This window comes from Sapajus apella, unplaced genomic scaffold (assembly GCF_009761245.1).
Source record: "Sapajus apella isolate SASKATOON/1434 unplaced genomic scaffold, GSC_monkey_1.0 scaffold58, whole genome shotgun sequence".
Lineage (NCBI taxonomy): Eukaryota > Metazoa > Chordata > Mammalia > Primates > Cebidae > Sapajus > Sapajus apella.
In genome coordinates this window covers 3,231,918-3,258,399 of record NW_022436998.1, presented here as the reverse complement: position 1 = coordinate 3,258,399, position 26,482 = coordinate 3,231,918, and the positions used below count along the sequence as shown (strand labels likewise).

At 39.6% G+C, this 26,482-nt stretch overlaps 1 protein-coding gene across 5 annotated transcripts in view; it reads right to left on the bottom strand.

The window, feature by feature from the left end:
- IDE (insulin degrading enzyme) overlaps window positions 1-26,482 on the bottom strand; it is a 129,368-nt gene that overhangs the window by 41,292 nt on the left and 61,594 nt on the right. For 4 of the 5 annotated variants that reach the window (XM_032245529.1, XM_032245530.1, XM_032245531.1 and 1 more), the window contains 7 exons: window positions 18,874-18,996; window positions 16,983-17,095; window positions 15,677-15,839; window positions 15,056-15,148; window positions 14,519-14,610; window positions 13,382-13,462; window positions 11,716-11,819 (listed from right to left, as the gene is read on the bottom strand). In XM_032245529.1, coding sequence (XP_032101420.1) covers window positions 11,716-11,819; window positions 13,382-13,462; window positions 14,519-14,610; window positions 15,056-15,148; window positions 15,677-15,839; window positions 16,983-17,095; window positions 18,874-18,996 — 769 coding nt within the window. Of the gene's footprint in view, window positions 1-11,715; window positions 11,820-13,381; window positions 13,463-14,518; window positions 14,611-15,055; window positions 15,149-15,676; window positions 15,840-16,982; window positions 17,096-18,873; window positions 18,997-22,104; window positions 22,251-26,482 lie in introns of those variants that run through there. The other variant, XM_032245533.1, reaches the window with a different exon arrangement.

The following is a 26,482-nucleotide window of genomic DNA, read 5'->3' as shown; positions in this document are numbered from 1 at the left end:
TCGCTCTTGCTACCCAGGCTGGAGTGCAATGGCGCGATCTCGGCTCACCGCAACCTCCGCCTCCTGGGTTCAGGCAATTCTCCTGCCTCAGCCTCCTGAGTAGCTGGGATTACAGGCACGCGCCACCTTGCCCAGCTAATTTTTTGTATTTTTAGTAGAGACGGGGTTTCACCATGTTGACCAGGATGGTCTCGATCTCTTGACCTCGTGATCCACCCGCCTCGGCCTCCCAAAGTGCTGGGATTACAGGCTTGAGCCACCGCGCCCGGCCCAACTTCAGTTTCATTAATTTTTAATTTTTCTTTTCTTTTCTTTTTTTTTTTTTTGAGACACAGTCTTGCTCTGTCGCTCAGGCTGGAGTGCAGTGGCTTGATCTTGGCTCACTGCAACTACGCCTCCTGGGTTCAAGTGATTCTCCTACCTCAGCTTCCCCAATAACTGGGATTACAGGTACATGCCACCATACCCGGCTCATTTTTGCATTTTTAGTAGATATGGGTTTCACTGTGTTGGCCAGTCTGGTCTCAAACTCATGACTGTGTGATCCACCTGCCTCGACCTCTCAAAGTGCTGGGATTATAGGCATGAGCCACCACTCCCAGCCTTTTGGGTGTTTTTGTTTGTTTGTTTTCTTTTAGACACAGTCTCACTCTGTTGCCCAGGCTGGAGCGCCATGGCACGATCTTGGCTCACTGCAGGCTCCGCCTCCTGGATTCAAGTGACTCTCCTGCCTCAGCCTCCTGAGTAGCTGAGACTACAGGTGAGCACCACCATACCTGGTTAATTCTTTGTATTTTTAGTAGAGACTCGGTTTCATAATGTTGGCCAGGCTGGTCTCAAACTCCCGACCTCAACTGATCACCTACCTTGGCCTCCCAAAGTGCTGGGATTACAGGCGTGAGCCACTGCACCTGGCCTCATAAATTTTTAAATAGGGATTCAAATTAGATGAACTCCAGCCTTCCACTAGTAAAATTCTGCACTATCATGATATTTAATTAGGTTTTTAAAGGACAGACAGAGAAGGAAGGTACAAAAAAAAATTTACTGATGAGACTCAAAATCAAATTTAAATAGTGACAGGAAGGCTAAAGTGCTAAAGGAATTGAGGCTCATGAAAAATGCTAAAAACCATTTTTTTAAGTGTTTTTTTTTGTTTTGTTTTGTTTTTTTTTTTTTTTTGAGAGAATCTTGCTCTATCTCCCAGGCTGGAGTGCAGAGGCGTGTTATTGGCTCACTTGCAACCTCTGCCTTCCAGGTTCAAGTAATTCTTACACCTCAGACTACTGAGTAGCTGGGATTATAGGCACGCGCCACTATGCCCAGCTAATTTTTGTATTTTTAGTAGAGATGGGGTTTCACCATGTTGGCCAAGCTGGTCTCGAACATCTTGACCTCAGGTGATCTGCCCATCTCCACTCCCCAAAGTTCTGGGATTACAGGCGTCAGCCACCACACCCGGCTTAAAGTGTTTCTTTTTTCTTTTTTTTAGTAACTTTTTTTTTTGAGACAGAGTCACTTTTTTTTTGAGACAGAGTCTCCCACTGTCGCCCAGGCTGTAGTGCAGTGGCATGATCTCGGCTCACTGCAATCTCTGCCTCTTGGTTTCAGGCAGTTCTCCTGCCTCAGCCTCCCAAGTAGTTGGGACTACAGGTGTGTGCCACCACGCCCAGCTAATTTTTTTTGTATTTTTAGTAGAGACGGGATTTCACCATGTTGGCCAGGATGGTCTCCATCTCCTGACCTCGTGATCCGCCCGCCTTGGCCTCCCAAAGTGCTGGGACTACAGGAGTGAGCCACCTCGCCTGGCCATTTTTTTTTTTTTTTTTTAAGAGACAGGGTCTCTCTATGTTGTCCAGGCTGGAGTGCAGTGGCTATTCACAGGAGCAATCCCACTACTGATCAGCACGTGAATGTTGACCTGCTCTGACCTGGGCCGGTTCACCCTCCTTAGGCAACCTGGTGGCCCCCTGCTCCTGGGAGGTCACCATATTGATGCCAAACTTAGTGTGGACACCCGATCGACACAGCACATTAGAGCCTAGAACTCCTGGGCTCAAGCTATCCTCCCAACTAGCTGGGACTATAGGCATGTGCCACTGCGCTAGGCAAGTGTTTCTTCAAGTAAGAAAAAAAATCAAGCAAGATTAGGCTTGAAGTTTACAAAATTCAATCAACTTTTATTGAGTTCTTACCAGGTCAAATTCTGGGAAGAACAAAATACAGTTCCTATCTAGAAGAAACTCATAATTTAATAGGACACATGACCTATAGCAAAATGTAATCAGTTAATCTCATGTTAACAGATGGCAGGACTACTCCTCTCTTGTTTGCCTTGTCTTTGAAAGAAACATGGGTCTTTAAACTATATACAGAAAAAAGAAGTTGAAGATCAGTGAGTGAGCTAAGTATGACATCATATCTCTGGCCAGGTGCAGTGGCTCACACCTGTAATCTCAGGTGAGGTGGGTGGACCACTTTGAGGTCAGGAGTTCAAGACCAGCCTGGCCAATATGGTGAAACCCCATCTCTACTAAAAATACAAAAATTAGCTGGGCGTGGTGATGGGTACCTCTAATGCCAGATACTCGAGAGGCTGAGGAAGGAGAATCCCTTGAACCCAGGAGGCAGAAGCTGCAGTGAGCCAAGATTGTGCCACTGCACTCCAGCCTGGGCAACATAGCAAGACTCTGTCTCAAAAAAAAAAAAAGAAAAGAAAAGAAATCACATGTTCGAACACAGATGAGTCACAATTTTTAATGCTTAGGCAACTATCAAATCCTAATAGAATTATTGTCCATCTTTTAGAAATGTTGGAGAACACGAGATGAGGCAGAAGACTGAAGAAGGAGATGGGCAAATGCTATAACTTTCAAAAAGAAAAAAGTAGTGGATCCTGAACACCATAAGCCAGTGGATTAGGCACTGATTCCCTGACAAAATTCTACAGTTAACTGTCAGACTGTCAAATATTTAGACAGGAAGACTGTTATCGCTAGTACCTTCATGGATTAGTCAAGAATAACTTCTCCCAAATGAATGGAATTATTTATGAATAAAGGAATGCACGTGACAAAGACTACAGCTGTCTTTGTAGATTTAATATGGTAAAATAGGCACCAAATGATAAGATCAGGGAGGTGAGTGACAACGATCATGGAATAATAATAGGTAAACACCTTTGAACAGGTAATCACTCAACACTCAAAACAATTTTCTAACAATTAGGACTGGCAAAAATGAAACTGGCTACCTTGATATTTAATGAGTTCTCCATCCTTGGAAGAATTTACACTGAAGCTGGTAACTACTTAGCTGGGATGCAGAACAGATACATGGTACCATGCTACACCATTTTATATGAGGGACTTGAGCACCTCAGATTTTGATATCCATGATATCTTAGAACCAATCCCCTGCAGATATGGAGGGCCAAGTGTATACCTAACAGGAGTTGGATTAAATGACCTCTAAGCTTCCTTTCATTCTTTTTTTTTTTTTTTTTTTTTTTTTGAGGCAGAGTCTCGCTCTGTCACCCAGGCTGGAGTGCACTGGCTTGATCTCAGCTCACTGCAACCTCTGCCTCCAGGTTCAAGTGATTCTCTTGCCTCAGCCTCCCGAGTAGCTGGGACTATAGGCATGTGCCACCACACCTGGATAATTATGTATTTTTAGTAGATACGGGGTTTCACCATGTTGGCCAGGCTGGTCTTCAACTCCTGACCTCATGATCTACCTGCCTCAACCTCCCAAAGTGCTGAGATTACAGGCGTGAGCCACTGCGCCCAGTTGGTTCCTTCCATTCTTAAGAGTTTCCTGTTTATTTCCCTACCTGGTGAAATGTTAAACTTGTCTCACTGGATATTAAAGAAGGTAATCTTATCCTTGAGCCACCCTAGTCTGGCCTGGCAGCTGGCAATACTATCCCAGGCTGTTTTGCACTATGTATCACTGACCTACTGCAGTTACAATTATAACAGTCACGGAGACCAATCCTGTAGAGGAAAAGTGCTTTTTCTTTAAATGTGAGAGTAAAAAGAGGTATTTAACTCTAATTGCATAAGATATCAAATTTAGAAATATGCAATTTAAAAAGTAAAACATATGCTCTAGAAAATGCACTCCTACAAAATGTTGCTGGGTCAATTACCGGCTCTAGAACAGCAAGAATTATAATTTAAATCACGGTTTTTCTTACAAAAAAAAGCACATCTTTATTGTATGGCATAACCTTAATATAGCATTAGCTTGCATTTGTACAACACTTTTCGACTTTGCTAAATCATTTTACATCATATAGGTAAAGCACCATTCCCATTTTGCACATGAGCAGGGCTCAAGGAAATTAAATGAGAGCCAGTATTCATGACATTTTATGAAGTTAACTTTCCACGGCCGGATGCAGTGGCTCACGCCTGTAATCCCAGCACTTTGGGAGGCTGAGGCGGGTGGATCACGAGGTCAAGAGATCAAGACCATCCTGGCTAATATAGTGAAACCCCATCTCTACTAAAAATACAAAAATTAGCTGGGCGTGGTGGCGTGCACCTGTAGTCCCAGCTACTTGGGAGGCTGAGGCAGGTGAATCGCTTGAACCCGGGCACTAATGCACTCCAGCCTGGCACCTGGCGACAGAGTGAGACTCTGTCTCAAAAAAAAAAAAAAGTTAACTTTTCACAAGTCATCCTTACAAGACTATGAACTCTGAGGTTTCACATTAGTTTTCCAATAAACATTGAAGAAAAAAGTCATCTATCCAAGATCTCATGACTAGTAGGTGACAAAACCACACAAAACTAGTCACTAGAGGGAATTTTAAAGATTGTCTTGTGAGGCTGGGCACAGCTCACGTCTATAATCCTAGCACTCAGGGAGGCTGAGGCAGGTGATCACCTGAGGTCAGGGGTTTGAGACCAGCCTGGCCAACATGGTGAACTCTTGTCTCTACTAGAAAAAAGTAATAATAATAATAATACAGGCCAGGCACAGTGGCTCATGCCTGTAAACCCGAGAGGAGGAAATTACAGCGAGCTTAGATCGTGCCATTGCACTCCAGCCTGGGCAACAAGACCAAAAAAAAAAAAAAACTCTGTCTCAAAGCAAACAAAAAACAAAAATTAGTTAGGCATCATGGCAGGTGCATGTAATCCCAGCTACTCGGGAGGCTGAGGCAGGAGAATTGCTTGAACCTGGGAAACAGATTGTCTAGTGAGTTCTATTAGTAAATCCTTTTTTTTTTTTTTTTTTTTGAGACAGTCTCACTCTATCGCCCAGGCTGGAGTATAATGGCGCAATCTTGGCTCACTGCAACCTCCACCTCCCTGGGTTCAAGCAATTCTCTGCCTCAGCCTCCTGAGCAGCTGGGACTACAGGTGCCTGCCACCATGCCCAGCTAATTTTTATATTTTTAGTACAGACAGGGTTTCACTATGTTGGCCAGGCTGGTCTCGAACTGACCTCATGATCCGCCCACCTCAACCTCCCAAAGTGCTGGGATCACAGGCATCAGCCACTATGCTTGGCCTCTATTAGTAAATGTATAGCTCTTTCTCCTCATGTTGATAAAAGGTTTTATTTGTAGAAAGTATATGATAAAATTCAACCAGATTTAGGCTGATTTTTTCCTCCCAGAATATATAGCTACACGAAGGAAAATATAAATATTTAAATTGTTTCTCTTGCCTAAATGAGGCAAGTAAATTAAAATTAATGTGCCAAGTAAAGTAAAAATTAGTGTGTGTTCTGGGTATTTTTCTTCCATGTATTTTAATCATGTAAGTAAAAGCATATATCACTTAATGAGCAGTTTTTAAACTTGATGAAGTCCATTTTATCAGTGTGTTTTCTTTCTCTCTCTCATTTTTTTTTTTTTTTGAGATGGGGTTTTGTTCTTCTGCCCAGGCTGGAGTAAAGTGGCGTGATCTCAGCTCACTGCAACCTCCACCCCCAGGTTTCACTGATTCTCCTGCTTCAGACTCCCAAGTAGCTGGGATTACAGTAGAGACAGGTTTCACCATGTTGACCAGGCTGATCTTAAACTACTAACCTCAAGTGATCCACCCATTTTGGCCTCCCAAAGTGCTAGGATTACAGGGGTCAGCCACTGTGCCTGGCCTTTTTCTTTAAGACAGGGTCTCACTCTGTTGCCCAGGCTGGAATGCAGTGACATGATCACAGCTCATCACAACCTCCACCTCCTGGGGTCAAGCAATCCTCCCGCCTCAGCCTCCTGAGTAGCTGGGACTACAGGTATGCACCACCACACCCTGATAATTTGTGTATTTTTTTTAGAGATGGGGTTTCACCATGTTACCCAGGCTGGTCTCGAACTCCTGAGCTCAAGCACTCCTCCCCCTTTGCCTCCCAAATTGTTGGCATTACAGGCATGAGCCACTGCACATTGTCAATATGTTTTCGTTAGTGGTTACCGCTTTTACGTACTATCCAAGAAATCTTTGCCTATCTCCAGGTTTTGAAGATATTTTTCTATTTTTTCTGGAACTTTTATAGATTTAGTGTTTATATTTAGGTCTATGATCTATCTACCTCAAATTTTATAAGTGGTGTGAGGTAAAGGTCAAGTTTCATTATTTTTCATATAGATATGCAGCTGGTAGAAGAGCATGATTTGTTGAAAAGATTTTCCATTCTCAATTATGTGGATGCTCTTGCCAAAAAAAAAAAAAAAAAAAAAAAAAAAACCAACTGACTGATAGATAAATGCATAAAGAAAATATGGTACATATATACAATGGAACATTATTCAGCCTTAAAAAGAAAGGGAATCCTGTTTTATGCCATAACATGGATGAACCTTGAAGACACAGTTAGTGAAATAAAACAGGCACAGAAAGATTCCACTTAAATTAGGTATTGAAAGTAGTTAAACTCATAGAAAAGGGGAGAGAGAAAAGGGAAGTGGTTTTTTAACCACAACAAAAAAAATCAACTGACCATGTATATGTGGAACTACTTCTGGACTCTCTGTTCTGTTCCCATGATTTGTCTATCTATATGATATCAATACTACCATGTCTTAATTACTGAAGCTTTATACTAATGTCCTCAAATTCAGTGGTTTAATTCCTCCTGTATTTGGTGATTTTTTTTTCAGGAGTGTTCTGACTTATCTAGGTCCTTTGCATGTCTATATAAATTTTGGAATCAGTTTACCAATTTCTAAAAAAAAGAAAAAGCCTGGCCAACATGGTGAAACCCCATCTCTACGTGGTAGCATGGACCTGTAATCCCAGCTACTCGGGAGGCTGAGGCAAGAGAATCGCTTGAACCCAGGAGACAGAGGTTGCAGTGAGATCAGATTGCACCACTGCACTCCAACCTGGGCGACAGAGTGAGACCGTCTCAGAAAAAAATAAAAGGGAAAAAAAAAGGCAAGGTGTAGTGGCACATGCCTGTAATCCCAGCACTCTGGGAAGCTGAGGTGCGAGGATCATTTGAGCTCAGGAGTTCGAGACTAATCTGGGCAACATAACAAGACTCTATCTCTACAAAAAACAAAAAAATTAGCTGGACATTGATGGCACATCCCTGTAATCCCAGCCACTTGGGAGGCTGAGTTATAAGAATTGCTTGAACCCAGGAGGAGGAGGTTGCAGTGAGCCAAGATCACACTAGTGCACTCCAGCCTGGGCAAAAGAGCAAGACTCTGTCTTTAAAAAAAAAAAAAAAAAGGGGGGGGGGGGGTTGCTGGGCATGGTGGCTAACACCTATAATCTCAGCACTTTGGAAGACAGGTGGATCACGAGGTCAGGAGTTTGAGACCAGCCTGACCAACATGGTATACCCCATCTCTACTAAAAATACAGAAGTTAGCCTTGGTGGTATGCACTTGTAATCCCAGCTACTCAGGAGGCGGGTGGCAGAGGGTGTAGTGAGCCAATATTGTGCCATTACATACCAGCCTGGGCAACAGAGCAAGACTCCTTCTCAGGGGGAAAAAAAAAAAAAAGGCCGGGTATGCTGGTTCACACCTGTAATCCCAGCACTTTGGGAGGTTGAGGTGGGCAGATCACCTGAGGTCAGGCAAGACCAGCCTGGTCAACATGTTGAAACCCCGTCTCTACTAAAAATACAAAACTTAGCCAGGCATAGTGGCAGGTGCCTGTAATCCCAGCTAATCGAGAGGCTGAGGCAGGAGAACCGCTTGAACCTGGGAGGTGGAGGTTGCTGTAAGCTGAGATCCCACCATTGCACTCCAGCCTGGGTGATGAGGCTAAAACTCCATCTCGAAAAAAAAAAAAAAAAAAAAAAAATTATACAGGCATAGTGGCTTGCATCTGTAGTCCCAGCTACTCAGGAAGCTGAGGCAGGAGGATCACTAAAGCCCAAGAGGTCAAGGCTGCAGTGAGCTATGATCCCGCTACTACACGCCAGCCTGGGTGACAATGCAAGACCCTGTCTCTAAATAAATAACGACAAAGAAGAAAAAGAAAAAAAGCCTACCAAGATTTTGGTTATGATTACATTAAGTCTATGAATCATATTGGAGAGAACTAACATATTAATAATATCAAGTCTCCTAATTTATGAATATACTATGCTTCTCCATTTATTTCGGTCTTCTTTCATTTTTCTTGGCTACTGTTTGCTCTCTTCTACTGTTCTTAGTTTTTTATGTGGAGGTCTTGATATCTTTGGTTAAACTCATTCCTAGTAATGTTATGTTTTTGTTGCCACTGCCAATATTTCTTTTAATTTTCTACTTTTTTGTTGCTATATATAGAAATGCACTTAATTTTTGTATATTGACCTTCCCACCTGTGACTGTGCTGAATTCACTTATTAGTTCCAGATTTTTGCATGGGAATGAAGATTCCTTAGGATTTTCTACATATGTAACCATGTTATTGGTACATATATCAATTTAAACCATTTATATTATGTGAACTGTATCTCCCCATCCCCCAATAGACTACATTAGGCATAAATAGCTTAAAATATTCGGTTATACAAATATTTAATTTACAATTTTCTCTGTTGTTCACTGAATGGAAAAGGGAAGATTTCTTCATTTTTCAATTCCTCAGTAGTTAAATTATCTAGAGTTGAAAAACAGCATTTGCTGTTAAAGGCAGAATGATCAACTCACCAATCTCAAATGTAATTCACAGCTTTCGGTAACTTCCTCTAATTTTTCAATATGATTTTCTGTATCATAATCAATTCTTGAGTAATTAAGGATTAGGCAACAACTGGAGGCTTATAATATTGGTAAGAAACTGAGTAGGAAACATTGTGACCTGTTATGACTGGGTACATCAAACCAGAAATTTAATTTCTACATAATTTCATGTTATTTTCATTGAAAAATACTTCTAAATTTTGACCCTTAATATATTTTTTAAACCTCAAAACCATGGTATCTTATTCCAATTTAAAAATTCTAGGCTCATCAAACAATAATAATTTTTAAAAAAAGAGAAAAAAGAAAAGAAGAAATTTTAGGCTGAGCACAGTGGCTCATGGCTATAATCCTAGCACTTTGGGAGGCTGAGCTGCATTGTTTGAGGTCAGGAGTTTGTGACCAGCCTGGGCAACACAGTAAGATGCTATCTCTATAAAAACTTGTTCCTGAAGCTAGATAATCATCTGTACTCACCCAAACACTCTATCATAACATAAAAAATTACTAAAACTTTTAAAAATAGAGATGGGCTCTCACTATGTTGCTCAGGCTGGTCTTTAACTCCTAGGCTCAAGTGATCCTCCTGCCTTGGCTTCCCAAAAAAAAAAACAATATTTAACTGAATCCTAGCATGAGATCAGGTAAAATCTGGCTAACAGCATTTCCTAGAAGAAAGTCATCAACCACCTAGAAGTGACAATAGCTAGGCCAAGCCCACCTGAACATTAGAAGACATTAATTATTGTTCTCAACCTAAACAGTATAGTGAAAATCATATATATGCAATTATAGCTAATGAATCTTTGACAATATGTCTGGAAAAGTTCAAACAATGGTAACTAGGAAAATACTTTGATAGAAAAGTTCTGTCAAAAAGATTTTTTTTTTTTTTTTTTTTTTTTTTAAAGTTTTTTTTTTTTGTTTCCCAGATTGGAAGTGCAATGGTGCAATCTCAGCTCACTGCAACCTCCTCCTCCCGAGTTCAAGTGATTCTCCTGCCTCAGCCTCCTGAGTAGCTGGGATTACAGGCATGCGCCACCACACCCGGTTAATTTTGTATTTTTAGTAGAGATGGGGTTTCTCCATGTTCATCAGGCTGGTCTCGAACTCCTGACCTCAGCTGATGAGCCCACCTCAGCCTCTCAAAGTTCCAGGATTACAAGTGTGAGCCACTGCACCCAACCCAAAAAGATTTTTTCTTCAAAAAGTTCTATCACATTGTTGATTTTATTCATAAAACAACTGTTCCAAAAAGCATATTTTCCCAATCACCAAATTGCCAGAATTTCAAAAATACTTCCCTAGAAGAGGAGAAAAATTAAAAATGTAAAATGCATCATTCAATTATATTCGTTCTATCATTTGACTTTAGAAAACATAGATGAGGCCGGGCGCGGTGGCTCAAGCCTGTAATCCCAGTACTTAGGGAGGCCGAGGCGGGTGGATCACAAGGTCAAGAGATCGAAACCATCCTGGTCAACATGGTGAAACCCCGTCTCTACTAAAAATACAAAAAATTAGCTGGGCATGGTGGCGCGTGCCTGTAATCCCAGCTACTCAGGAGGCTGAGGCAGGAGAATTGCCCGAACCCAGGAGGCGGAGGTTGCGGTGAGCCGAGATCGCGCCATTGCACTCCAGCCTGGGTAACAAGAGTGAAACTCCGTCTCAAAAAAAAAAAAAAAAAAAAAAAAGAAAACATAGATGAAATTCAGTTTTAAGGGAGGACTATCATATTGTGGCTCATAAGCACTTTAGTGACTATTTTCCTCTAGCAAGAATACCTCTGCTACTGTAAGAGTTTGAACTTCTGATTTCCTGGTTGACCACTGGTCAATCAGGAGGATTCTGAGATTGTAATCTTTACTGTGGCTTAAGCAAAAAAGGGTACTTTCACTTGCTTATATGAGCTAGAGGTGGGCTGATACTTTGGGGCTTTGAGTTAGAATAAAGCCAGGTTAAGACAGTTTATTATTCTATTTTACTTATGATAATAAAATTATATTATCAGAGTTTTGCTCTTGGTTGCCCAGGCTGGAGTGCAATGGTGTGATCTTGGTTGATCACAACCTACCTCCACCTCCCGGGTTCAAGTGATTCTCCTGCCTCAGCCTCCTGAGTAGCTGGGAGGGATTACAGGCATGTGACACCACACCCAGCTAATCTTGTACTTTTAGCAGAGATGGGGTTTCTCCTTGTTGGTCAGGCTGACCTCAAACTCCTGACCTCAAGGGATCCGCCCAATTCAGCCTCCCAAAGTGCTGGGATTACAGGTATGAGCCACCATGCCCAGCCTTATATTTGTTTTTAAAAATGTCCTCATCTTTTAGAGATATTGCCTCAAAATAATCCAGGGTGGAAGGAGGATGACTGAAGAGGGATGGGTATAGATTAAAAAACTGGCCATGTATTAATGGTTGAAGCTTGGTGTTGCTTCATTATACTATTCTCTACTTTTGTAATCATGCTTGATAAAATGTTTAAAAGCATTTTATTCACAATTTCAAATTTTTCAGATTCTAGTTATTATTGAAATTTTAGTGTATAATAGTAAAATCTGTATGGTGACTCACCGGACATTTTCTGGTCTGAGTTTATCGAGAACCATCTCTATTAAGTCAGGTCTAAATTCCTCCAGTAAATATTCCGCTGTTAGCACCTCTTCTAGGGGATAATACTTTTAAAAAGGAAAATATAAATAAATAAAATATACAAGGCTACTAAAGAGTTTAATTTATTAAAGCAGATATGTAACACATTGAGTTCATTACTGTATACTCTTTCTCCCTTCAATTAAATTGTGCTCCATTGGAAAAATTTTCTGTCGCCTTAAATTGTTTTTTCTTTCCTACCACATTGTTAAGCAGTTTCATATTGTTTGATAATTCTGCCAAAAACACTGTTAATCCCAGACATACTTACATTATATAGAGCAAAATCACATTTCTTTCAGGGAAAACCATGAATATTTCTGGTTAAAAACTGAATAGTTGTTAATGAAGAAAATTTGATAGTGAAATGTTGACACCTACAGGATTTTTAATACAAAGTACACACATTTTTATGAACAGAATTTCCTCTTAAATTTCTATGAAAGAAATTAGACAAACATTTAGAAAGTTGTTGCGGAAAAAAATTGCTTCTATTTTTGGCCAGTGTAGAAAAATAATGCAGAAGATGCTTCTTGGTAAGAGCAACTTCCAATATACTGAGACACACTGACTGATTCATTCATTCAATAAATATTTAATGAACATCTACTCTGTGCCAGGCACTGTTCCACGAACTATGGATACAACTGTAGGTAAGACACATTAAATCCTTTATCCTCCAAGAAGTACACAGACATTCTAATTGGGAGGGAGGCAGACAATAAATAAATATTATAATTTTAGTGACAGGTGCTATGAAAACAATTTTAAAAAAAAGGGCAGGGGCATTATTTTAGATTGGGAGGTCAGAGAAGTTCTCCCTGAGGAGAAGAAATCTGAGTGGAGACTCAAATGATAAGAACCTAGTCAGACAAAGATCAGATAGAAGAGTGTTTCATGTAGAGAAAATAGCAATGGAAAGAACTTAAGAGGGAGGAATAAACTTAATGCTTGAAAATTAGAGAGCCAATACAGGTGGAGTGGAATGCAAATGGGAGAGGTGGGTTGGACAGTGGTATGGAAGATGGCCAGATAGGCTGGGGCCACATCACTTTGTAGGCCAAGGAAAATTTTGCATTTTATGCCAATTCTGTTAGGAAACCACTGAAGGAATTTAAACAGAGGAGTGAAACATTAAGATTTTAGTTTTCAAAAGATCACCGAAGCTGGAAAAATAAACTACAATGGGGACCAAGAGGAAAACAGGGATCCCAGGTCAAAGACTATTATCATGGTAGCCCAAGCAAGAAATAATGACAGCTGAGACTAGGATGGTAGCAATGGAAATTTTAAAAAGTAAATGACTGATAGCTTTCACAGAGTAGCACTTGACATGCTGTAGAACTGAAATATATTTAAAGCCAATAAGCAAAATGCCTACTTAATAAAAATATGGAAAATAAATTTCAGGATTATGAAAATTAAGAATTTAAACATATCTTGACTTCTAAATTTGCCCTGTTGCTACAAAGTTTAAAGTTTTATACTTCAGCTTTAATTTCAATAACTTATTACTGAAAATAATATATGCAAGATTGCTGAAATACTTTATACACCAATGTATACAGTAAAATGACAACAAACTTACATGCAATATTCCTGCAATCTTAGATGTATAGCCCCGTGGCCTCTCTTTGTCTTTAAACCTAAAAGCAACAGCATTCAAGTCCTAAAACAGAAAGTTAATCCAATTAGATATGTCCACCCTTACTTAGAAACTTTTAAGTGTTTGACTTGCCCTATAAACTTTCTACTCCATATTTAACTTTATCAGACTTTCTGAAAAAATGGCTATGCTTGATTTAGAAATGTATGGAATATTTTAAAAATTTCTTAATGTGTATAAAATTTAATCCATCAACCTAGGCTTAAAACCAAAAGCAATATAGGTAAACAATTTTTGGTGAAAATAAGGAATACAGGATAAGATTCTATAGCCTAAGTTGTTGAAACTGGTAGCCAAAGAATTTAGAAAAACTGTGTGAAAGAAGTTTGTGAGATTCAACAATTCCACCATAGATGATTTTGGTGACTCATTCAGAGAACAGCACACAGAGTAGGAGTTATTACCATAATTTTCAGAAGCAGAGAGATTATACCTTTAAACTTTTATCTAGTTAAAGAAGATGTTTCTCATTCTAAAATACATTTGAGAATCTTGATAAGCTTTAAATATAAAGTACATGTTTTTAAAAACCCTTTTTAAAAAGGTTTTTAAAAATGTGAAAGACAAACATCATTTATTTTATGCAAAAGAAAAACAAAGCCAGGCTCTTCTCATACATACATAATAAAATCACTTTTATTTAATAACACAATCATACATAAAGCAATTCATTACTTCTTAGAGAGTTTGCTACAGATTTAAAGATCTGAAAATGACAGAGCTCATGCAGCTTCAGGCAGGGAGTAGCATAATCCCTGACAGATTCCAGCTCAAGAAACTGCTGGTTTTCTTCTGAGGGATGGAAAAGCAATTTCATTTCTTCCCTTTTCCATCCTAAAAACAGCTACATGATGCCTTACCCCTTAGTTGTGCCCCAAATAGCAAATCAGACTAGTACAACTAAGCCTTAACTAATACTATTATACATTGCAAAATTTTAGAGTTCAATTAGGAAAAAAACTTCAAAAGTTTAACTGGGCCTTACATTTAAATTAATTCACATGTATTTGTTCTTGAAAAATAGATTCCTTAAGAAAAATTTTGGTGAAACAAAAGTACCTTGCACTCTTGGAAAACCCATTCTTGAGGTCCTTCTGCACGTAACTTCTGAATGTATTGAAACATGTGCAAAATTATATCTTCAACATGTACTGGAAAAAAGGGGCACACTTAAAAACCATTCAGTCCTTGAATCCTTCAAAGCAGTGAGCTCACTCCTAAGGTAAAGTCAGGTAAGCGGAAGATGGTCCCTCTTAGAAAATGGAGTCCTTACCTCCCTGAGACTGGTTTTAGGTGTCCCCCACACATGGACCTCTGGGCTCAGGGATATGTGACAGAAAGGGTGTTGGGATAGTAAATGAGCAAATAAAAAGCTAAGTACACGTTTAACAAGTGCAACATAATGATCAGTTAAGGGGAAGAAGAATCATCCATGAAACAAAGGCCAACTTACATATGAAAAATACAACGGATAAGTTGTATGAATTAAAATGTTATATCTTTCAACATAAACAACAGATTCACAGCATGAAGAAGTTAAAAAAATCATAGAAAGTAAATTTTCATTCAAAAGCAAAAAGGTGAATCAATACTTACACAATCCTTCCTCAGTCAAGTCCACATTAATGATAAAAAACATAAAACCTCGGGCTCCTTCCTTCTGCCCACCAACAAGAGTATTAACCCAGCCTGCAACATTCAAAGGAAATCAACATGATTGAATGCATGTGTGGCTTATTTCAAGATAAGAAAATTTTTAAAAATTTATACTGTATGTTTCTAAGATATCGGAATGAACCTCTTACAAAAAAGATTGGGAGAAAAAATCAGTTCAGAAAAGCAGTTTCAGATGCTGCAGAAGTGAGGGCTTTCCTGAAGATTCCTCGAATCAATTCCCAATCAAGAGTAGCCTACTGGCTGGGCATAGTGGCTCACCCCTGTCATCCCAGCACTCTGGGAGGCCAAGGCAGGCGGATCGCTTGAGACCAGGAGTTTGAGACCAGCCTGGGCAAAATGGCAAAACCTCGTCTCTATCTAAATAAGGGAAAAAAACAAAAAAAAAAAAAACAAGAGCATGCCAACAACCACTACCTCACTCACTAACCCAAAATGCTCTCATCTAAGAATGATCCTTCATAGAATAATATTCAGAAGAAAATGAGAGCCAAAGTGAAAAGATGTGGTGGACACTCAGAAGCTGCTGCCCAGAAGACTTACCTTTTGATTTAAGTTCTGATAACAGACTTCCAGGACCTTCATGCCCAATGAGATGACCAAGATAATGACCAGGATTTGATTTGTAGTATTTCTGAAGGTCAGGTATGGGAAATGTCACATAGAGATTCCTAATATCTTTAATGGGTACTATTTTGTACAGTTGCTGAAGAAAACAAATCACGGAGATTAGCTATATACAACTCCTACTGAAGAAAATATTTCTAAACTACGAAGAATCATGACTTTCGTGGAAGAATCCCAAATTTAAGAGCAAATCAACTGCCACAGAAAATCATACACTGACCACATAGAAAAAATGACTCAGCATTCTCTTAGTGGAATTTCATTACAGTTGGTATATAGTCCATGTTTTACCCCCTGAATTATGCAGCTAAATATTAATAGCTTTGAATGCTTATCTTCAGGTACTGGGTAGCAGTTTCAACAGTCAATGTTAAGACTACAGTTACCAAAACTCCTTTTAGCGTGTAAAGACCAGACCATATTGATATGCTTTTGGTGATTCATGATCCTAATAAATGTGAGACTGATCTGATTATCCTGACAAATATTTAAAACCACAAAGGGGCCGGGTGTGGTGGATCACACCCGAAATCCCAGCACTTTGGGAGGCCAAGGCAGGCAGATCACCTGAGGTCAGGAGTTTGACCTCAGCCTGGCCAAGAAGGTGAAACCCCATTTCTACTAAAAATACAAAAATTAGCTGGGCACAGTGGCACACACCTGTAGTCCCAGCTACTCAGGAGGGTGAGACTGGAGAATTGCCTGAACCCGGGAGGCAGAGGTTGCAAAGAGCTGAGATAGCACCAATGCGCTCCAGCCTGGATGATAGAGTGAAATTCTGTGTCAAAAAAAACACACAAAAAAAACAGAAACAAAAGGAAAACTATATAGGGGCTGGGTGCAGTGGCTCACGCCTATAATCCTAGCACTTCGGGAGGCTGAGGCAGGCGTGTCACTTGAGATCAGGAGTCCAAGATCAGTCATGGCAACATAGTGAAACCTGTCTCTACTAAAAATAGCCAGGTGTGGTAGTGTGTGCTTGTAGTCCCAACTACTCATAAGGCTGAAGTGGGAGAATCCATTGAGCCAGGGAGGTTGAGGCTTCAGTGAGCCATGATCATACCACTGTACTCCGGCGTGGATGACAAAGCGAGACTGCTTAAAAAAAAAAAAAAAACTACATAAATAATGAAACCTCCAAAAATTTTCACCTGTTCGATGGTAAACTAGGTATATATCATGTTTATAAATTAAGACAAAATACCAAAATTTATGCACTTACTTTAAGATGTTCTTCTTGGAAAGGGTGTTCAGGAAATTCTGGCAATGGGACATTTTTGTTCTCTACTTCAGAAAATAACTTTACCACCAGATTAGTCAATTCATCTAAAGATTCTACAAGAAAACAGACAAGAAAAACAGAACTTAAGCAAATCATAGGATACTACAGGGAGTGCTTAAAATCTTAGGATCTCCTGAGAAGTCTCAGTACCATTAAAAGGAAAATGTGAAAATGATTATGCCTCACACCTATCTCTTTATACTTTAAACAATTATTCACAAATAATCACAATGTTATTTCACAAATATTATAATAAAATTAAAACAAATATTAGAAACAATAATTAATTGCATTTGGAAAACTATGATTCCTAACAGACATATATACTGAACTACAAGCAGACAAAATATAACATTCAGCTTGTAAATAGATAGTTTAAGCCCAGTGTGTCAGATGTTAGAAGTTTCTAAGTGATTGGCTTTTTTTTTTTTTTTTTTTTGGAGACAAGGTCTCACTCTGTCACCCAGGCTGGAATGCAGTGGTGCAGTGGTGCAACCTAGGCTCACTGTAACGTCCGTCTGTTGGGTTCAAATGATTCTCATGTGAGTCTTGTGCTTCAGCCTCTCAAGTAGCTGTGACTATAGGTGTGCTCCACTACACCCAGCTATTATTTATTTATTTTTGAGACAGAGTCTCACTCTGTTGCCTAGGCTGGAGTGCAGTGGCACAAACTTGGCTCACTGCAACCTCTACCTCCTGGGTTCAAGCGATTCCCCTACCTCAGCCTCCCGAGTCGCTGGGATTACAGGTGTGAGCCACCACACATGACTAATTTTTATATTTTTAGTAGAGATAGGGTTTCACCATGTTGGTCAGGCTGGTCTCAAACTCCTGACCTCAGGTGATCCACCCATCTCAGCTTCCTAAAGTGCTGGGATTATAGATGTGAACCACCATGCCCAGCCTCACTTCAGTACTTCTTCTTCTTCTTTTTTTTTCTTCCCAGAGTGTTGCTCTGTTGCCTAGGCTGGAGTAAAGCAGCGCAATCTCTGCTCACTGCATCTTCCACCTCCCAGGTTCAAGTGATTCTTGTGCCTCAGCCTCCTGAGTAGCTGGGACCACAGGTGTGTGCCACCACACATGGCTAATCTTTGTATTTTTAGTAGAGATGAGATTTCACCATGTTGGCCAGGCTGGTCTCAAACTCCTGACTTCAGGTAATCCACCTGACTCAGCCTCCCAGAGTGATGGGATTATAAGCGTGAGCCACTGTGCCCAGCTTCATTTTTGTATTTCTAGTAGAGATGGGGTTTCATCATGTTGCCCAGGCTGGTATAAGTGGAGGCTGGTGTAAGTTAGTGTAAGTAGATTTTTGCGGAGAATCTGCCAATCTTTTTCCTTTTTGTGTTTTCTACATGGGATCTCTCTCTGCCACCCAGGCTGGAGTGCAGTGGTGTAGTCACAGCCCATGGCAGCCTTTAACTCCTGGGCTCAAGCGATCTTCCTCCCTCAGCCTCTCTAGCAGCTAGGACTATAGGTGCAGACTACTACATCCTGCTAATTAAAAAAAAAAAAAAATTTTCTTTTTTTTTGGTAGAGACATGGTCTTACTATGTTGCCCAGGCTGGGCTTGCCTTGCTTTTATATAAGTAGAGCACCAATTACTGTAATAATTTGTATTTTTTTCCAAACTCCATTTAAACTTCTTTTGGGAACACAATGATTTAGACATAAAAATCCCCATCTACATATTCTCTAACAAGTAGATCATTTTCAAAAGACTCTGAGCAAAGAGGCAGTTCTATCTTATATCCATCTTCTAATACTTTGAAAAAGCCAACACAAAGAGTTTACACTATCCAATTCTATAAAAAGTTGTTAGGGTTCTTACCTCGACCTAAAACACAAACAGCCATTAAGTTGGATGAATAGTAAGTAGAATGGAATTTCAGTAGTTCTTGTCTTACATCAATGCCTTCTTGGTTTGGTCTAGTCTCCAGAGTGTATTTGTTACCTGGAAAGGAAGAAAAGGCATTTCTTAGAAAAAGCAAAACATACTTTAAAGTTTTTTAACTATCACTGATATTGCTATAAGATAAACGTTAAAAACAGAGTTCTACTACACATAATAAGTTAAATTTATTTGAATATCAAGTGAATAAACAGGATAATAAAGTACAAACTAGCTCCGTTTTAAACTATAGTCTTCCCTACTGAACTAAAAGTGTCTTATAAAAATTATACTTCTTGGCCGGGTGTAGTGGCTCACACCTGTAGTCCCAGCACTTTGGGAGGCCAAGGCAGGCCTCGAACACCTGAGGTTAGGAATTTGAGACCAGCCTGACCAACATGGTGAAACCCCCTCTCTGTTAAAAATAGAAAATTAGCTGGGCATGGTGGCGGGCGCCTGTAGTCTCAGCTACTCGGGAGGTTGAGGCATGAGAATCACTTGAACCAGGAGGTGGAGGTTGCAATGAGCCAAGATCACACCACTGCACTCCAGCCTGGGCGACAGAGTGAGACTTTGTTTCAAAAAAAAAAAAGAAAATATATATATATATCTCAAAATCCCTATGAGATAGTAGGTTTTACAAGTGCTTAAAAGACAAAATAAGATCCACATGGCCTCCATTCATGCTTATTTTAATTTTCAACTCCCTATGTACTCCACGATTAATTGAACAGTCACTCTGGGATTTTTTCGGAAATTGCCAAGTTACTTGTGGAAAGAAATTTACTATTTTGGGCCAAAGTATTAAATTTGTGATGTGAATTCTCACAGATGTGATCTAGACTGGCAAAAATAGGATGCAGTGCTATTTTTATAACTCTCCAGCGATATATGTGGTGTACCACTAACAGCTCCCATGAAATCTTTATAATTAATTCAAGTAGGGTAAAATATACAAATAAAAAACAAATAGTCAAATTCTCTAAATAATACCTTGCAAATTAGGGACTGGGAGATGAAATTCCAATGATCAGTGTCTCTCCAAAATAGTATCTTGACCAGAAATATCCTAAGATCCTGGCATAACAACTTTTATATTGTTTCTAATTACACTACTAAGTGAGATCCTTTCTTCTGCAGGGATAAAACTATGGTAGAGTATGTTCTTGATGTGGTTTAGTTTTTTTTCTTGTGTTTTTATAGCATCTAATATATGGGCATTGGGAAAGTTCTTTTTGCATGAAACTAAATGTCTACAGAGAGCCACCAGATGGCACTCTCAAATTCAGTCTTTAGCTCTGCAGTGCTGCATAGCACTGAGTCAAGATTCATGTCCTAGAATGCTTGAATCAACAGATCCACTGAAGAGAGTGTGCAAGAAACAGCCTAGCAAGTAATCTTAACCTTAACTCATTAACCTTTTCCTAGTCACAAAGTAACCATATGCATGATACTCACTAGAAGTAGCCTATCATCCAAGTTTCCAGGTGTTTTTGTTTTTGTTTGAGACAGGGTCTTACTCTGTTGCCCAGGCTAGACTGCAGTAGTGTAATCACAGCTCACTGCAGCCTTGATGTCCTGAGGTCAAGTGATCCTTCTACCTCAGCCTCCATAGTAGCTCAGACCACAAGCATTTACCATCACATCCAGCTTTTTTTTTTTTTTTTTTTTTTTTTTTTTGGTAGAACCAGGGTCTCTCTGTGTTGCCCAGGTTGGCTCTAGGTTCTTAATTAGTCTTCTCCATTTCTCACTAAAGACCAGTATTACCAGCTGGGCACAGTGGTTCATGCCTATAATCCCAGTATTTGGGAGGCCAAGACAGGTGCATCACTTGAGGCCAGAAGTTCAAGACCAGCCTAGCAAACATGGTGAAACACTTCTACTAAAAATATAAAAATTAGACAGGCATGGTGGCCTGCCTATATCCCACCTACTCAATGGGGCATGAGAATCACCTGAAACCAGGAGGCAGAGACTGCAGTGAGCCAAGATCGTGCCACTCAGTCCAGCCTGGATGACAGTGTGAGACTCCGTCTGAAAATAATAATAATAATAATAAGACCCTGTTCAATTTCAGGTCTGCTTTACTGCCCAGAGAGGTTCTGAGACATTCTCTCACTCTACCTGAAGGGGCCAGGTGCCCTTAGGTGCATAGTCCTAACTCCTTGAGGGGAAAAAAAAAAGCCTTCTGCTGGAGAATGTTTGAAGTTCTCTCATATCAAGGTGAAATTTGAGTATTGATGGTGCCTCTCTTTTCTTCTAAATGAAATTCTAAGAGCCACAGTTCCAGAGGGACTTTTGCTTAAGCTCCTTAGTCCTTTACACTGCCAAGCTCAGATTTCTAAAATACGTGAACTAAGACTGACACATTGCGATACCCAAGTTTGGAGAAATTTTTATTTCAACAATGTTAGATCGACATCAGATTTTTAGTCTAAATGTAACATGACTTGCCTATTCATGATCTAGTAAATATCCTGGTTAAAAACATACACACAAACTCAAACTTTACAAAGACCAAAATCCTGACCTCCATCTAGAACTTAACACTTATTTCGAGTTAACTAACTCTGGTTCATTTGCCTTTATTTTGAAGTTCTTGAATATCTCACCATTCTAATCCTGTCCCTTTATCTTTAGGGTCCATTTTAAAACACAAAGATAAAGAAGGTGCATGCCCAAACGCAGTAAGGCACAGCTCATTTGCAAATACTGAAAATGCTATATTAAAATGCACCAAAGGACCACAATGGAATACGATACGGCAAAGAAAATGAATAATCCACTGCTTACACTACATTACTAATCTGTAAAAATATTAAAGTACTTAACACTTACTGAATAAGTAACAGAAAATAAACAACACTGCTGTTACAATTCAATTGTAGGATGGACTCTTGGCTTCTGAGTGTATCGTGAAACAAAAAGACGTATTCCCCAAGGGAAAAAATAGAAATTGTGACTAGGTAAGGAAGAAGCTGAGTAAATGGTCCAGATGACTGCCCCCACAACACCTAAGAATCCACGTATGGAGAACAATGTGAATAAGGCTGGGATAATAAATACCAGTTCAGTCTCTAGACACATACTGTCCTAATTTTATGCTCATTCAGCTGGGTCATTTATGTTAAATTAAAATGCTGCTACTTGTACTAAAATGTTGAATCCTACCTTTCTGGCTCTGTTGCCATCCAGGTGAGCTCCAGCAGTGAATGGAAGATCAGGGTTGCTCACCTACTGTGACCCTTCCACTCTAGGCCTGCTAGGAGAGAACACTGCCTTGGCATTTGGGAATTCAGGGATTCTTGTCCTGACTCCATCATGTGCTAATTAAGCAACCTTGGAAAGGTCTCCAAGTATCTCCAAGGGATCATTTATTTCATCTGTAAAATATGGATAATATGTATACATGTCCAGTTGGTAAGAGCAAGGAAGGGCTCAATCCCTGACTCTCCTTCATTTCCTAGCTGTGAGACACAGGCAAGTTTATTAACCTCTCTTAAGCCCCAGTTTACTTATTCATGAATGGGAATAATAAGAGAACCAACCTCATAGATTGCTGTGAGAATTAAAATATAAATAATCCGCTGGGTGCAGTGGCTCACGCCTGTAATCCCAACACTTTGGGAGGTGGACAGATCGCCTGAGGTGAGGAGTTCAAGATAAGCCTGGCCAACATGGCAAAACCCCATCTCTACTAAAAATACAAAAATTAGCCAGGCATGGTCCTGCACGGCTATACGCCCAGCTACTCAGGGAGGCTGAGGCATGAGAATTGCTTGAACCTGGGAGGTAGAGGTTGCAGTGAGCTGAGATCAAGCCACTGCACTCCAGCCTGGGCAACAGAGCAAGATTCCATCTCAAGAAAAATAAATAAATAATCCATGCTAAGGTTCAGCATAGCATCTGTTAGACAATAATTACTCAATATTAACATGGGGTTTTGTGAAGCCTAAGAAATGTAATAATGGATGTGAAGAGGGGTTGGTAAATTGTAAAATCCAGTAAATGCGACTTTATATTTTCATTTTAATAACTATTTTAAATTATGTTTAGAATACTAAAGCTTACAAACTCAGTACTAATGTATACGAATGCTGATTTTCAAGAGAATAAAATTTATTTTCCTGGAAAATTCTGAAGCCAGCAATATATATTTCTTACTCTGAGAAGGAATGAGTTTGAAGTTTTAGAAATGTTTTAGAAACCAGAGGTGTCTACAACAGTATGGTTCTCAGGGAAAGGTCAACCTGATAGTTACAACCCATGATAATTTTATACGTTCTCTGAAAACCCAAGATCCTGAAAGTTAGACTAACATACCTAACATAGCTAGTTACTTGAAATTATTATAAACTTTTTTTTTTTAAAGCCCTTTTGGCCGGGTGTGGTGGCTCATGCCTGTAATCCCAGCACTTTGGGAGGCTGAGGTGGGCAGATCACGAGGTCAGGAGTTCGGAACCATTCTGGCCAACACAGTGAAACCCCATCACTGTTAAAAATACAAAAAATTAGCCAGGTGTGGTGGTGTGCGCCTGTAATCCCAGCTACTTGGGAGGCTGAGGCAGGAGAATCATGTGAACCCAGGAGACAGAGGTTGCAGTGAGCCGAGATTGCACCATTGCACTCCAGCCCAGGCAAGAGTGTGAGACTCCATCTCAAAAAAGAAAAATAAATAAAAATAAAGCCCTTTCTTCTTGCTATAGCAATCTTCTAAAAATGCTAGAAGTGAGAGACTAAGCCTTTTGATATATGTGAATTTTTCCACAAAATTTAAAATGGCAATTCCTCTGTAGCTGAGTAAGTATATGCAAGTATAAGGTATGAGTTATAAGAGGGGACTTTAAGCGAAAACCTCTTAAATATCACCAGAATATACTCCTACACTTGACTGGTCCAGCTCTTGTTTTCAGTAAGTTTCTAGTTTTTCATAGACATAAATACCAGTAAGGGGAAAAAAGGTAGTAACAAAATCCGTGGAAAAGCTTAAGGAACAATAAATGATTACATGGACTAAAATATATGAAATGTTTTTATATCCATGAGTTTATATGATACTAAAATAAAGTTAGTCACCACTGAAGGCTGCTTACTAACCAACTCATTATTTTGAAAATTGTTAAATAAATGGAATGGAATTAAAGCATTTGTCCCGCCATACCTATGGCAACTGTACCACTGACTAGCCAAATAGTAGAAAAGGAGATTTTACAGCAGTACTAAAGTTAATCAATAAAGATGGAATGACAGAATTAGCATTAGAAGAACCAAAATTAGGAAGGTGACGCACTGAGAATCAATGTCTGCAACATCATAAATAAATGACCAGACACTGTATGCCCAATGGAAAAATACACCACCACCTATGACAGTGTCTTATCAAAAGGTCAAACATAAATTTGATCAAGCCTCTATATCCAACTGCTAATATGTAGAAATACAGAAGACAGAGGAATGTGTTAAACTACATTGTTAGGGGTGTAGTAAACAAAAAAATCTAGGCTATGAGAAGTTCGATAAAACAAACCTGATTCTTCAATAAATAAATTCTAGGAGGAGAGTGAGGGGAAGGAGTAGAGGAAGAGATGAAGAATGAACCTATAAACTAAAAAGAGACTTAAAACACGTATCAGGCTAGTGTGGTATTTCACTTTGGGGTCCTGGCACTTTGAGTGATCAAGGAGGGAGGATCTCTTGAAGCTAGGATTTCAAGACCAGCCTGGGCAACACAGTGAGATCCTGTCTCTACAAAAATTAAAATAATAATAATAAAAGACATATCAAACAATCACTAATATTTGAACCTTATTTGGACTCTGATTCAAATAAACTTTAAAAATTACGATTTTTATAAGAACACTAGAAATCTGAACACGAACTGGATATTTGATGATAATGGTAATAACAATAATGGTATTTTTATGTTTTTAAAAATGAATCGTTATCTTTTAGAGATATATACTGAAATACGAGCAAAATGGTATCTAGAATCTTCAAAATAATACAAAAGGGTGAATGGAAATGTGGATCATACAAAATTGGTCAGGGATAGGGTGATGCACACATAGAGTATAGTATTTTGCATGCTTTTGTGTATGTTTTAAATTATTCACTAAAAAAGGTGAAGGAAAGGAGAGAGGAAATAGGGTGGGAAGGAAGAGAGAAAAATGTAATTGAACTTTTACTAGAGTCTGATTTTGTGTGTTAATTATCTTCACCCCAGGATCAAGAGTCACTGAACTACCCTCTGGTTCATATTCCACAATTTCATTTGGTTCTATTTTTCTATTCGTTCCTTCCTACTTCTCTATGCAAAAGCATCCTTTGTTACACTCAAACTATCCCATTTCATGTTCTCTAAAAGATGTCAGGCTCATTCCTTAGTCTCTTCTTCATGTCATGGTTTTGCATGTCATGGTTTCTTCATGTCACGCTTTTGCATTAGGGGTCAACCTAATTATTATCATGAAAAATACAGGCTTTGACTTCAGACTGACGTGATACTGAATTCCATAACCTATATAGATAGCTCCACTACCACCCTATCTCTCTCCTCTCTGTGCTCTCTGCAAGACTAAAATATTAGTCAAATTATTCTCTCAGTATCACTTTTGGCATCTGTCAAAGGTGATGATAAAATTTCAGTATCATGGTGAAGGTTAAGTGAGATGGTATTTGGCAGCAGAACACCTACCCAGTGTGTAGCACTTACTACCCATATGATAAATATTAGTTCCTTTTCTTTCTCCCCTTGAATGGCTCTTCCTTCTGCTAAAGGAAATCTTACTTATACTTTAGGAGAACTGAAACTGCAGCTCCTCTGAGACCCTGAAGAATTAAATTCTGGGTACCGCTAAAACAGGCAAAATAGAATAATATTTAAAAGCTCCAAATCTGGGCTCAGATCCTGGCTCCAGCACTTAAAAGCTGAGGGACCCCAGGCAATTTAATTATCTTCTCTTAAATCTTAATCTACTCATATATAAGATGGAAATAGTAAGAGTACTACCTACTAGGGTTACTGTAAAGAAAAGAAGGGAAAAAAAGAAAAGAAAGAGGAAAGGAAAGGAAAAAGGGAAGGAAAGGCAGACAGACAGATGTCACTGGCTGGGCACAGTGGCTCACAGCATAATCCTAGCACTTTCGGAGGCCAAGGCGGGCAGATCACCTGAGGTCGGGAGTTTAAGACCAGCCTGGCCAACATGGTGAAATCCTGTCGCTACTTAAAAAAAAAAAAAAAAAAAAAAAATAGGCCGGGCACGGTGGCTCAAGCCTGTAATCCCAGCACTTTGGGAGGCCGAGGCGGGTGGATCACGAGGTCAAGAGATTGAGACCATCCTGGTCAACATGGTGAAACCCCGTCTCTACTAAAAATACAAAAAATTAGCTGGGCATGGTGGTGCGTGCCTGTAATCCCAGCTACTCAGGAGGCTGAGGCAGGAGAATTGCCTGAACCCAGGAGGCGGAGGTTGCGGTGGGCCGAGATCACGCCATTGCACTCCAGCCTGGGTAACATGAGTGAAACTCCGTCTCAAAAAAAAAAAAAAAA